Here is a 15,438-nt window from a genome sequence, read left to right on the forward strand (position 1 = left end):
AAGCTTGACGCCTGTATCAGGATGTCGTCTAGGTAAGGAGCCACCGCTATGCCTCGTGGTCTTAGAACCGCCAGAAGTGAGCCCAGAACCTTTGTAAAAATTCTTGGGGCTGTAGCCAACCCGAATGGAAGAGCTACAAATTGGTAATGCCTGTCTAGAAAGGCAAACCTCAGGAACCGATGATGATTCTTGTGAATCGGAATGTGAAGGTAGGCATCCTTTAAGTCCACTGTGGTATGTACTGACCCTCTTGGATCATGGGTAAAATGGTTTGAATAGTTTCCATCTTGAATGATGGAACTCTGAGGAATTTGTTTAGGATCTTTAGATCCAAAATTGGTCTGAAGGTTCCCTCTTTTTTGGGAACCACCAACAGATTTGAATAAAACCCCTGTCCTTGTTCCGTCCGCGGAACTGGATGGATCACTCCCATTACAAGGAGGTCTTGCACGCAGCTTAGGAATGCCTCTTTCTTTATCTGGTTTGCAGATAATCTTGAAAGGTGAAATCTCCCTTGTGGAGGAGAAGCTTTGAAGTCCAGAAGATATCCCTGAGATATGATCTCCAACGCCCAGGGATCCTGAACATCTCTTGCCCACGCCTGGGGGAAGAGAGAGAGTCTGCCCCCTACTAGATCCGTTGTCGGATAGGGGGCCGCTCCTTCATGCTGTCTTGGAGGCAGCAGCAGGCTTTCTGGCCTGCTTGCCCTTGTTCCAGGACTGGTTAGGTTTCCAGGCCTGCTTGGATTGAGCAAAAGTTCCCTCTTGTTTTGAAGCAGAGGAAGTTGATGCTGCACCTGCCTTGAAATTTCGAAAGGCAAGAAAATTAGACTGTTTGGCCCTGTCCTGAGGAAGGGTATGACCCTTACCTCCAGTAATGTCAGCAATAATTTCTTTCAAACCAGGCCCGAATAAGGTCTGCCCCTTGAAAGGAATGTTGAGTAATTTAGACTTTGAAGTCACATCAGCTGACCAGGATTTAAGCCATAGCGCCCTACGCGCCTGGATGGCGAATACGGAATTCTTAGCCATTAGTTTAGTCAAATGAACAATGGCATCAGAAACAAATGAGTTAGCTAGCTTAAGTGTTCTAAGCTTGTCAATAATTTCAGTCAATGGAGCTGTATGGATGGCCTCTTCCAGGGCCTCAATCCAGAACGCCGCCGCAGCAGTGACAGGCGCAATGCATGCAAGGGGCTGTAAAATAAAACCTTGTTGAATAAATATTTTCTTAAGGTAACCCTCAATTTTTTTATCCATTGGATCTGAAAAAGCACAACTGTCCTCAACCGGGATAGTGGTACGCTTTGCTAAAATAGAAACTACTCCCTCCACCTTAGGGACTGTCTGCCATAAGTCCCGTGTAGTGGCATCTATTGGAAACATTTTTCTAAATATAGGAGGTGGGGAAAAGGGCACACCGGGTCTATCCCACTCCTTACTAATAATTTCTGTAAGCCTTTTAGGTATTGGAAAAACATCAGTACTCACCGGCACTGCATAGTATTTATCCAGTCTACACAATTTCTCTGGCACTGCAATTGTGTCACAGTCATTCAGAGCAGCTAATTCCTCCCCAAGCAATACACGGGAGGTTCTCAAGCTTAAATTTAAAATTAGAAATCTCTGAATCAGGTCTCCCCGATTCAGAGATGTCACCCACAGACTGAAGCTCTCCGTCCTCAGGTTCTGCATATTGTGACGCAGTATCAGACATGGCTCTCACAGCATCTACGCGCTCTGTATCTCGTCTAACCCCAGAGCTATCGCGCTTGCCTCTCAATTCAGGCAATCTGATTGCAGCCATGTCCTACAAAGTAATCGCTATGGGCGTCCCTGATGTACTTGGCGCCATATTAGCGTGCGTCCCTTGAGCGGGAGGCGAAGGGTCCGACACGTGAGGAGAGTTAGTCGGCATAACTTCCCCCTCGACAGACCCCTCTGGTGACAATTCTTTTATAGATAAAGACTGATCTTTACTGTTTAAGGTGAAATCAATACATTTAGTACACATTCTCCTATGGGGCTCCACCATGGCTTTTAAACATAAAGAACAAGTAGTTTCCTCTGTGTCAGACATGTTTGTACAGACTAGCAATGGGACTAGCAAGCTTGGAAAACACTTTAAACCAAGTTAACAAGCAATATAAAAAACGTTACTGTGCCTTTAAGAGAAACAAATTGACAAAATTTGAAATAACAGTGAAAAAAGGCAGTTACACTAACGAAATTTTTACAGTGTATGTAACAAGTTAGCAGAGCATTGCACCCACTTGCAAATGGATGATTAACCCCTTAATACCAAAAACGGAATAATAAATGACAAAAACGTTTTTAAAAACAGTCACAACAACTGCCACAGGTCTACTGTGGTTGTTACCCTCCTCAAACACGACTTTTGAAGCCTTTTGAGCCCTTCAGAGATGTCCTGTATCATGCAGAAGGAAGCCGAGTGTCTCTGTAATTTTAGCAGCGCAGAAAAGCGCTAAAACAGGCCCCTCCCACTCATATTACAACAGTGGAAAGCCTCAGGAAACTGTTTCTAGGCAAAAATCAAGCCAGCCATGTGGAAAAAAACTAGGCCCCAATAAGTTTCGTCACCAAACATATATAAAAACGATTAACATGCCAGCAAACGTTTTATATTACACTTTTATAAGAGTATGTATCTCTGTTAATAAGCCTGATACCAGTCGCTATTAAATCACTGCATTTAGGCTTAACTTACATTTAATCCGGTATCAGCAGCATTTTTCTAGCAAATTCCATCCCTAGAAATATGTTAACTGCACATACCTTATTGCAGGAAAACCTGCACGCCATTCCCCCTCTGAAGTTACCTCACTCCTCAGAATATGTGAGAACGGCAGTGGATCTTAGTTACTTCTGCTAAGATCATAGAAATCACAGGCAGATTCTTCTTCTAAATACTGCCTGAGATAAAATAGTACGCTCCATTTAAAAATAACAAACTTTTGATTGAAGAAAGTAACTAACTATAAAACACCACTCTCCTCTTACTACCTCCATCTTTGTTGAGAGTTGCAAGAGAATGACTGGATATGGCAGTGAGGGGAGGAGCTATATAGCAGCTCTGCTGTGGGTGATTCTCTTGCAACTTCCTGTTGGGAAGGAGAATATCCCACAAGTAATGGATGATCCGTGGACTGGATACACTTAACAAGAGAAATTGTACTTTGTTCTAAATAGCTTGTAAGCAAGTTTCTCAATTTTGAGGTAAAAAACTTAAATGTTGCATGCTTGCAGCCCATCCAGAACAAACGTGAGTAATGCATGGCAGCATGCATCTGGTGGTGAGTAGAAAGAAAGATGTCTGGCAACATCAAAATAGAAAAAAAAAAGGATGCAGTATTAAGTGATAATTATTTAATTTTTAAATGAATTAACTAACTTTATAATAAAGTTTAAACTAGCAAAGGGACTTACATTCCTTCATAAAGGGTATTTTAAAAAGTTTATCACGTTATATAAAAAATATAGAATATAAATTGTAAGTTCTTGTAGTCATGAAAGCGTTAACAACTTATCCTCGATGATCAAGTAGTTCCACTATCAAGACACCCCCCCCCCAAAAAAAACAAAAAAAAAAACAAAACATTTATTAATTCAAAAAAATATTTTAACATTTGAACTGATACCGGTTTAAACTCTAAGAACCTAAAACTATAAAGTATGTGAACAGGTCAATGACACAACCTATAAAGATGGTCTAATCCCTCTTGTGAATTTAAGAGAGTAATGTTGAAATATCATTTGCCCAGAAAAGGTGGTTTCCTCATATATAATACATCAAATGTTGTATAAGCAGCTTAAATACACACTACCTTTTTTATTAAAAGGGCACACACCCTCTGTTCTGAGAGAATATACCCTGTTCTTGTAAGAAGGGCTTTGTATAATATTTTGCAGAAGACAGACCGACCATATATTTATTTATATTTTTCTAAGCACATTTACTAAGGTGGGCATATATTTAACAAAATGTGGTTTAAAATGCATAAAAAGATGTTGTGTGACAACGATACTACTAATGCTCATTACTTTATGTAGGCCGTTGACACTATATTTTGCATGGTCAATGACAAATGAACCGGAGTCACTGCTGATGTGACATCACTACCATGCAATATATTATAAGATTCTGCAAAAAGATTGGATATCATGATTATTGAGCTACAACACAGAGATTGCAGCCTGAGAGACGTTACTGATAACACCCCAACCGTGTGTGTTTGAATGTTGGCGCACAGGACATTTGCATGTAAGTGCTGCATGCCCTATGCAATGTAACACTCAACCAGTAAATAAATATTTTAACTAGAAACATTTCTGCTAATATTACAAAAAAGGCTTCTATTCAAACTTGAAATGCACTAATCTGCATTCCATTTATATAAGAATGTCCCTTTAAAGTGAAAGTAAATCCTAGCATTTTACAAAAGCTAGGATTAACTACTGAAAGAAATAAAGGGGACTTTCATTCATGAAGTATAAGATACTTCATGTAGAAAGCTCCTTTATTTGATTCAATCGATCGCCGTGTTTACCTTGTGCAGCAGCCCACGGCAAAAACATTTTTTGGCTAAGAGGTGACGTTTTCACCTCTTAGCCAATAGCCCTGCCGTAAATCCGGCTCCCATGGGCGCCAAGCTGGATTTACTGCACGGCTATTGGTTAAGAGGGGAAAATGTCACCTCTTAGCCAAATTTTGTTTTAATCAAATAAAGGAGCTTTCTACATGAAGTATCTTATACTTCATGAATGAAAGTGCCCTTTATTTGTTTCAATAGTAAATCCTAGCGTTTCACTTTAAACATGATTCTATTTGAGGTTAATTTACAAAAACAATTTATTTTTAGGCAGCCCTTTGTTTTATTGTTACAATCTTTGTAAGTGGCTAGGCACATTTTGGCTTCTTGTGAAACATCAAGTTCACCCTTTATTAATTTAAAATTTTAATATTTGGAAATGTTTTTAAGTCATGTTAAAATTATGCTTTAAGTATTATCAACACAGACATTTTCTTGTGGCCAACGTGTGAATTGAAGGGAAGCGGACAATAGTTTTGCCAAGAACAATGCCAATGTTATGCATACGTTTGACTCTGTCACATTCTATGCACTGATAGTTGTCATATGATCCAGATGATAATGTTTATAAGAAGGTGTTTTAAATTATTAAGACAAGACACTCAAATCAACAAAGATATACCGGTTGGAAAATGGAAAGCAGATTTTTTTTTTTAAATAATAATAAAATAAATAAAAAAAACAATGTGGGAAACTAATATGTTCCATATGGTGTATCATACAGGAATTTCTTCCTTCAAAAGAAACTTACAATGAGAACATTAGTTTGCAGAATACCAAAGGCAGAAAGGAGATGAAAATATTGAAATGTGTAATTAGTGAGGTTTTTTTAAAATTTAAAGGACCAGTAAACACAGTATATTTGCATAATCAACAAATGCAAGATAACAAGACAATACAATAGCATTTACTCTGAATTTCAAATGAGTAGTAGATTTTTTTCTAACAAATTTCAAAGTTATGTATATTTCCACTCCCCCTGTACCATGTGATAGCAATCAGCCAATCACAAATGCATATACGTAGAGTGTGAATTCTTGCACATGCTCAGAAGGAACTCATGACTCAAAAAGTGTAAATATAAAAGACTGTGCACATTTTTTTTTAATGGAAGTAAATTGCAAAGTTGTTTAAAATGACATGCTCTATCTGAATCATGAAAATTTAATTTGACCCGAGTGTCCCTTTAACAAGAATAAACTATTTTTAAATTAAATGAAGTGTCAGATCAACAAAATGTACTTGGCTAAGTTTAAAGGGACACTCAATTTTTTTTTATTTTGTGATTCAGATAGAGCATGCAATTTTAAGCAACTAATTTACTCCTATTATCAAATTTTCTTCATTCTCTTGGAATCTTTATGTGAAAAGCAAGAATGCAAGTTTAGATGCCAGCCCATTTTTTTTGTAAACAACCTGGGTTGTTCTTGCTGATTGGTGGATAAATTCACCCACCAATAAACAAGTGCTGTCCGGGGTCTGAACCAAAAATTAGCTGGCTCCTTAGCTTAGATTACTTTTTTAAATAAAGATAGCAAGAGAACGAAGAAGAATTGATAATAGGAGTAAATTAGAAAGTTGCTTAAAATTGCATGCTCTATCTGAATCACAAAAGAAAAAATTTGGGTCCAGTGTTCCCTTTAATGCACATTTTTTAAAATAAAAGTAATTTCTTAATTTGAGCTTTCGGTATGTCTATAACTCATGTTTAGCAGATCTAAAGTTTTCTCTGATAGTAAAAATGGATGAATCCTTGCTGCTTTTCAAAAGCTTCAGACAGGTCAGTAATGTAGCAATTTTAGAATCTCTAAATAAACGTATTTTCTATTAACTATTAATTACTATTGTTACCTGAGAGAATTCCCCAGCAACACGCACATAACCAGCCACTTCTGCATCTGTAGGCCGCACCTTCCAGCATATCCTCTCAGCCTTCTTGTATTCTTCCACCTTAGACCACGGTACAGTGGGCAGGAATCGCTCAGTTAGGGGAGCAGCCACTATAACATCAAGCTGGCCACTGTAAATGAGGACCTAAATAATGTTAAAATGAAAACACCATCACATATCAAAATTAAAAGGGGCTACCTTTCCTTAAAACAAACATAAAAAAAGCTTAATCTTCAGATGCTTAGTTGGTTCAAGAAACCAGAATGCACAGTAAATTTAGCAGACCTGATGTTTTCTCATCATCACTAATCTACAAAAAAGAAAGCTGTCCCAACCATAATGACAATTCTATGTAATCAGTTTGGGAATATGTATGAATAACTATTTTTTTTATTTACCACAATATATTATTCTTTCTTCCTAAACTTCAGCCACATTGTATATTATCATACTTCTTTACTGAAGAATGTATCATTTTATAGATGTTTTTATAAAAGTCAACGTGGAAAATGTACAGTTTTCTGACTCCTAACACTATTATTACCATTACAAATACTCACCTAGATTACGAGTTTTGCGTTATGAGTCAAATAGCAGCGTTGTGGCCCATAACGCATCATTTTCCCTAATGCAGCCATTACAAGTCTTGTGGGTATAGCTGTACCACAAGCCTTTTAACCTGTAACGCAACGTCAGTCCCGCACTCCTAAAAACTAAATTTTTCAATGGGATTCCCATAGCGCCGGTATTACGACTTTTGCGGTGAGGCTAAAAAGCGAGCGTTACAGCCTAAAATGACAAGATCTGTACTGCCATCTAAAGTCAGTAGTTATGACTGTTACGCAGGGACAAAACTACAGGGGGTGCAGAGGTCGCAAACCCCCCCCAAAAAAAAAACGTTGACTTGCCACTGTCTGCACTGATATCATGTGAGTGTGACATGATGCTTCACTAGTGTATCTGACTACAGGGGTTAGTGTTTCTGTTTTACCCATTCGTGTTTATGTGTGTGTGTGTGTGTATTTATGCATGTATGTGTGTGTGTATATGTTGTGGAACCAGCAAATTAGACCTTGTTACTACAGCATGGGGGAGGAGGGGGTAAACAGTGTCAGTCTATACAGTACCACTATATACAGTACAGGGGGACTGGACCATGTCACAGACTACTGTGGTCACTTTATAAAGTACTGGAGCAGATAGGGTCAGGCCAGCCATCTCACCGGCAGATTACAGACTGTGTCACTGACTCATTATATACAGTACTGGTGGGTTAAACAGTGTCACTATATACAGTAATGAAGGGTCAGACCATCTCACAGACTGTGGGCATAGGGTACCTCCTTTTGTAGACATGTAATCTGATTCACATTTATTTTCCGTGTTAAATTTAAAAAAAACAAAAAAACGTATCAAATTCACTTTTTTTGGGGGTGGGGTGGGGGCCCTTCTTAGATTCTTGCACCTGGGCCCTGTGGTTTCTAGTTACGCCTCTGGTGTTACGCTACAAAGCTGTAACATAAAACTCATAACTAAAGTGTTAAAAAGTACACTAACACCCATAAACTACCTATTAACCCCTAAACCGAGGCCCTCCCGCATCACAAACACTATACTAAACCTATTAACCCCTAAACCGAAAGCCCCCACATTGAAAAAAAACTACATTAAACTATTTACCCCTAAACCTAACAACCCCCTAACTTTATATTAAAATTACAATTTCCCTATCTTAAATTAAATTAAAACTTACCTGTCACATTAAAAAAACTAAGTTTAAACTAACAATTAAACTAATAATTATTAACCTAAAATTAAACTAACTATCAATTAAATTAAACTAAACATTAAAAGAATCCTAACACTACTCTAAAAATAACAAAGTATCTAATTACAAAAATAAAAAATACTAAATTACAAAAAATAAAAAACAAAATTATACAAAATAAAAAAGAACTACACCTAATCATTCAAAATAAAAAAGCCCACCCAAAAAACAAACAAAAAACCTAGCCTACAATAAAATACCAATGGCCCTTAAAAGGGCCTTTTGTGGAGCATTGCCCCAAAGATGTCAGCTCTTTTACCTGTAAAAAAAAACACAAAGACCCCCCAACAGTAAAACCAACCACCCAACCAACCCCCCAAAATAAAAAACCTAATTCTAAAAAAACCTAAGCTACCCATTGCTCTTTTACTGCCCAGACCCTAAACAAAAAAATAAAACCCACCCAATAAACCCTTAAATAAAATGTGATATGATATAGTGAAGGCGCCTATAAATAGTGCACTCTAATACAGTGCATACAAAAAATATATAAAAAATATAAATCTCCGTGTCCTAAATATACTCTTCAACAAAGGACAAGTAATGTGCGTGAATAAAATTTCACAACAATGCTGGATATATGATGCAAAAACTAGTGTCAAGTGTATATAATTATACAAAAGTGAAAGATTATGAATATTGGAGTGTAACAAAATGAAAATGTGAACGCAATATATCGTAATATACAGTGCCAAAAATATATATAAAGTGTAATGTGTCCTTCTAATGGTGACCACAATTACAATGTAGCTCCAGCAGCAAATATTGAGATCCTAAACCCAAATATCTATCAATGCACGTGAAATAGTGAGCAAACAATAGTAGCAAATGTTATTATAGACACACAATGGTGAAATATTGCGATAACGGATACATACAGAAATCAAATACCCGGGTACTATAGTATATACGTATAGTCCTTAAACATAGTTCAAGTGATGCAGATTTTTCTCCGGGTGTCCACTCATAGCGGATATGCGGCAGCTGAAACTCCTTCCAAGGCTGATGGCACCAGCGACAAACTACAGATGAAAGGGAGACAAAAGGAGGCGCCACAATAGTGTGAAATCGTAGGTAAAGGGACCCCCACAAAACGATACAGGATCACTTACTGGATATAAAGCACTTGAGAAGTGCCACAGGTGCAGGCTGAACTATCCAGGTGTCCTGATGAAACGGTTGTTGTGACCGGGAAACGCGTAGTGTATTAGCCCTATATATAGCTGGATTTTCTTTCCTAAGTGGGAATCCACTATTGTTTGGCTCATCTTTGATCCCAATACGTGTGGGGCAATCTGAAGTTAACCCTTTGGCTGTTTGACCGGAAGGATAAGCTCGCTGGACAGCTTTGAATAGTTCAGCCTGCACCTGTGGCACTTCTCAAGTGCTTTATATCCAGTAAGTGATCCTGTATCGTTTTGTGGGGGTCCCTTTACCTACGATTTCACACTATTGTGGCGCCTCCTTTTGTCTCCCTTTCAAACCCTTAAATAAGCCTAACACTAACTCCCTGACGATCCACTTACAGTTTTTGAAGTCCCACTTGAACGATCTTCATCCCGGAGTTGAAGTCCTAACCCAGGGGGCGAGAAATGTCTTTATCCAGGCGGCCTCTTCAATCTTCATCCAGGCGGCATCTTCTATCTTGATCCCGGAGGCGTGGAGCGGTCCATCCTGAAGACATCCGGCGCGGAGCATCCTCTTCATATGGTCGCCGCCAGACACTGAATCTTCAATGCAAGGGACGCCATCCAAGATGCCGTCCCTTGCATTCCTATTGGCTGAAAAATTTGAATCAGCCAATAGGAATTAGAGCTGCTAAAATCCTATTGGCTGTTCAAATCAGCTAACAGGATTTTAAAGGGTTTATTGGGTGTGTTTTATTTTTTAGTTTAGGGTCTGGGCAGTAAAAGGGCTAAATGCCCTTTTAAGGGCAATGCCCATACAAATGCCCTTTTCAGGGCAATGGATAAGCTTAGTTTTTTTAGAATTAGGTTTTTTATTTTGGGGGGTTGGTTGGGTGGTGGGTTTTACTGATGGTAGTTTATTGTAGGCTAGGGTTTTTTTTATTTTGGGTGGGCTGTTAGATTAGGTGTAATTCTTTTTTATTTTGGATGATTTTGTTTTTTATTTTGTGTAATGTATATTTTTAGTGGGTGTTTTATTTTTTATAGCAAAAGAGCTGTTTAACTTAGGGAAATGCCCTACAAAAGGCCCTTTTAAGGGCCCTTGGTAGTTTATTCTAGATTAGGCTTTTTATTTTGGGGTGTTTTTTTTTTAAGGGTATTAGAATAATCTTTATTTTTTTGGATAATTTCTTTTTTTTTGTAATGGTAGTTTTTTTATATTTTTTGTAATGTTAGGTTTTAGTGTAAGGCAGCTTAGGTTTTATTTCACAGGTAAGTTTGTATTTATTTTAATTAGGTAGACTAGTTAGTAAATAGTTATTAACTATTTACTAACTACCTAGTTAAAATAAATACAAACTTACCTGTGAAATAAAAATAAAACCTAAGCTAGCTACAATATAACTATTTGTTATATTGTAGCTAGCTTAGGTTTTATTTCACAGGTATTTAGTTAATAATTGTAAATTTAATTTAGATCTATTTTAATTATTTTAAAGTTAGGGGGGGTTAGGGTTTAATAGTTTAATTTAGGTTGTTGCGATGTGGGGGGCTGGCAGTTTATGGGTTAATAGGTTTATTTAGTTAATAATAAGTTTCATTTAGATCTAGTTTAATTATGTTAAAGTTAGGGGGTGTTGGGGTTACGTCAGGTTTAGGGGTTAATAGTTAAATTTAGGTTGTTGCGATGTGGGGGGGGCTGGCGGTTTAGGGGTTAATAGGTTTATTTAGTGGTAGTTATGTGGGAGGCCAGAGGTTTAGGGGTTAATAGCTTTATTTAGGTGGCAGCAATATCGGGAGCGGCGGAATAGGGGTTAATAACTAATATAGTTGCGCCGATATTGGGGTGCGGGGGAATAGTGGTGGCAATATCGGGAGCGGCAGATTAGGGGTTAATAACTGTAGGCAGGCATCGGCAATGACAGGGGCAGCAGATTAGGGCTGTTTAAACTCAGGGTTTATGTTAGGGTGTTCTGTTTAAACTGTAGTTTCTTTTTCCTCATAGACATCAATGAGGCTGCGTTACAGAGCTTTTGTTTCCGCGATCGCAGGTGTTAGACTTTTTTTTGCCGGCTCTCCCCATTGATGTCTATGGGGAAAGCGTGCACGAGCACGTCAAAACACTGCTGCTTTTGTATGCGGTATGGAGCTCAACGCAGCCATATCGCCAGCACAAGCCAGGTTTTTTTAAACTTGTAAAGCAGCGCTATAAGGGGTTAAATGACGCAACTTTTGTGGCGTTCTTTACTTTCCCGATAGCGCTCAAAACTCGTCATCTAGGTGATTATTATTAATAATAATAATACAGAGATGGTTACAGATGTTAAGGATGATTTGTCTCTCCTGTTAGAGTTCCCCAACCTGTAACACTTCACACTCTAGATTACATAAATTCACACCATACACATAGATACAAGCATGTAAATTCCTATTTATATCTTCATATACTTATGGAGCCAAACCATGCCTGTGCACCTATGGTAATATTAGTGAGCAGTTGCGCTTCTACACACCTGAACGGTACTATCTATATTATATACACTACCCTAAATCACGTCATTACTAAATGGATGACTGTTTTCAAAGTAATTTCTATAGTATGGGTGATTTAAATCTTTAGTAAAATTGTACACAACAACCAATATGTCTAACTGTGGGGGAAGATGTGATGATATTCTTAAAATAAATAAAAGCAAAACACTGGCATAATTCTACACACGCATTGATTACTAGTTTTGTATGTGCACTCTATTTTACTATAACATGCAAACAAAACAACTGTGTACATGCACACCGTACTGTATACAATATGTTCTGATATATTAAAAGGGAAAAGCGGTTTCCTTCTTTTTTAAATTTAGAGACTTATAATGTAACATCTATAAGTGCAAAATATGTCTGAATGGAAATACACAAAGTTTGTGTTTTATTTATTTTTGCCTAAAAACATATGGGGTGTGTTCCGAAGTTAGTTTTACTATCAAGCTGAAAATACCGGTAGTTATGTTAAAGTATATTATCCCACTGCAATAACAAAGCAGACTGTAAGGGTCCGTGTAGAATTAAAGTAGGTTACATTGGCTAAATGATACACCCTTTGTTGATGTTTATTCATTTCATGTTAGCTCACTCAATATTTTCCACACATTTTGAAGGAATATTCATCTAAGCTCACAAAATGCATTTAATGTCAGGGAACTCTGTGGCTAATTCTGAACTAAAATTAATGTTACCCTGCCACATGCCAGGAAAAAATAAACACTAAATTACAAAAAATAAAAAACAAAATTATACAAAAAAAAAAAAAAAAAAAGAACTACACCTAATCATTCAAAATAAAAAAGCCCACCCAAAATAAAAAAAAAACCCTAGCCTACAATAAACTAACAATTGTAGGCAATTATATACATTTACAAGTCAGAGCACAAACTAGGAAGAAAGCATTATATATTATATCACAACAGACACCATATCTCTCCCTTACTTTAGATTAGAAACATAACAATTAAACTAAACATAAATATAACTATATACTATGCTTAATATCTAGAAATAAGACCAACTACATTTCACATAAAAAAGTTGCATGATGACATAATACATTACATGAAAACACATTATTTTTCATAGTTTTTAAGGTATTCAGGAGGTCTTCTGTTTTATCTGAGAGGGTATTTTCGATTAGTATCTAAGGACTGATCATATGCTATGTTTTCTTCCCCCTTACTGCTCTCTGAGTTATCCATATTATCATCATGTTCTTGAAATAATTTGGGTATATCAGAATCATCATCTTCTGCATCAGATACTTCAGTGTCCTGTTCTTTGTGTAGTTTCTTGAAGAAAGAAGAATTCCGAGTAATTGTATGTCCATTTCTTACTGCAGTGATCATTGATCCTTGAATTCTTCTAACTGTATATGGGATGACATCATATAAAGTATCCAACTTGTGTCGTCTATCTTGCCTGCACAGGACTCTGTCTCCAACAGCAAAAAGAGCAGATTTGGTATGATAATATTTATCCGCATAAGCTTTCATCTTGGCTTTGGCATGACTGTCTTTGTGTATTAAGTCCTTGTTGAGTCTCTGTGTTAGCGAATCATTTATATCCGGAATTTTGATCCGAAGTCTGCGATTGAATAACAGCTCTGCAGGTGATCTGCCAGTAGTACAATGGAGAGTTGATCGATAGTCTCTCAGAAAAGAGTATAAATTTTGTTTCCATGGTCTACCTTGCGCTGTAGTTGCCCTTAGAAATTTCCCCATAGAACGCATGAATCTTTCAGCTTCTGCATTAGCTTGTGGCCACAAAGGAGTAATGCGCCTATGTTTAAATCCAAGATATGAAGCAAATTTATTAAACTGAGTACTGTTAAATGGGGGACCGTTATCTGTTTTAACAATTTTAGGAATTCCCAATAAAGAGAAAACTTTGTCTAAAACCGGAATAACAGTGACTGAAGATGTTGAGCTGATAACTTCTACTACCGGGTATCTTGAATATTCGTCTATAACCACCATCAAATAATCTCTAGTAGGTAATGGACCATAAAAATCTATACTCACATTACACCATTGTGCTTCAGACAATGCAGACATTTTTAAAGGTTCTTTGTGAGCTCCTGGAGTTGTGGCTTGAAACACCATACAATTTCTCACCAACTTTTCTGCTTGTTGATCTATTGATGGAAACCACACTTTTTCTCGCAGTAAACTTTTCATTTTAACTATTCCTTGGTGACCTTCATGTGCTAAGGATAATACTTGCTGTTGTAAACATGTCGGAACAACTAGTCGATTACCTCGCAAGATAATACTGTTGTCATTATTCACTGAGAGTTCTTTGTTAAATCTTGCAAATGACTTCAACTCTTTTCGATGTATTTTGTCAGAATCAGCTGTGTACCATTTTCCATTCCGAACTAATACAGCGCGTTTTTGCAGTATAGGATCAGCTAATGTTGCTTGTTGTATTTCTTCTAAACTCAATGCTTTAGGTATAGCATGATTAGTAACAAAATTGATATATTCCTCTGCATCCATGGAACTTGGTAAACTTGTGAATGAATCTGTTGATATAGGATGTCGAGACATATAGTCTGCTGGGTTCTCTTTTCCAGATTTGTAAACCACAGTAAAATTATATGGTTGTAGTCTTAAAGTATAGAAGTATTTTCTATAAGAAAAAACTAAGGGGACGCGCTGTAGTGTTGATAGAAATTGTGTTGATGTGAATGAAATTCCTCTGGTATTGTGTGAGTTGAACCGTGATAGATAAGTATGTGAAAGTAGAGGTGTATGTGTATATGATTGAGTGAAATCTTGTTAATCAAAGGAGAATGTGTGACTTGTTACAAACCGTAAGACTTGAAACAATTGTGATACATAAGCAAAAAAATCATGAAACAATTGTGATACCTAAACAAAAAATCAGTTGGAATATTGCAAAGAACTAAAGACTTGCAACAAAATATGTGAACAGTTGAATTTGATTAAACTCAAAAAACTGAAAAGTCCAATATGTGATAAGTGTTCAGAGATAAAAAGTCAAAATTCAATGTAAAGGATATATAAAGAACAAAAGTTCAAAGGATCAAAACAAATGGCTTGCTCTGCTTGAATCCAAGGTGTGATGAATCAGGAAATCTAGGAGGATAGAAAAACAAGGGGCGCCAACATAGTGTGAATCAGTTTGGAAAACTGGAAAACAGTAGTTATAATAAAATCTACTCACAAGTGGAGTGGCACCTAGAACCAACTGGGTGCATACAGGCAGGCTGACATTCAGGACCAGCAGTCAGTACGCTGGGGGTCTCACCCGGGAGACCTGTGGGTAGGTCAGAAGAGGTAGATGGAGTCGGCTGTGTATCGTCTGGTGAGCCGGATCGCCACTGTGGAAGTCCAAAGGGCTGTGTTGTTTATCCCAAAAGGGTAGCTGCTCACACGATCAGCCTTGTTTCCAAACGAGTTTCCAATGTCAGT

General features: G+C 37.3%; 1 protein-coding gene across 1 annotated transcript in view; it reads right to left on the reverse strand.

The window, feature by feature from the left end:
* Nucleotides 1-15,438, reverse strand: part of CPVL (carboxypeptidase vitellogenic like) — a 1,090,549-nt gene that overhangs the window by 131,413 nt on the left and 943,698 nt on the right. Inside the window, exon 12 of the mRNA XM_053714190.1 lies at nucleotides 6,461-6,643. Coding sequence (XP_053570165.1) covers nucleotides 6,461-6,643 — 183 coding nt within the window. The remainder of the gene's footprint in view (nucleotides 1-6,460; nucleotides 6,644-15,438) is intronic.

Source organism: Bombina bombina, chromosome 5, assembly GCF_027579735.1.
Source record: "Bombina bombina isolate aBomBom1 chromosome 5, aBomBom1.pri, whole genome shotgun sequence".
Lineage (NCBI taxonomy): Eukaryota > Metazoa > Chordata > Amphibia > Anura > Bombinatoridae > Bombina > Bombina bombina.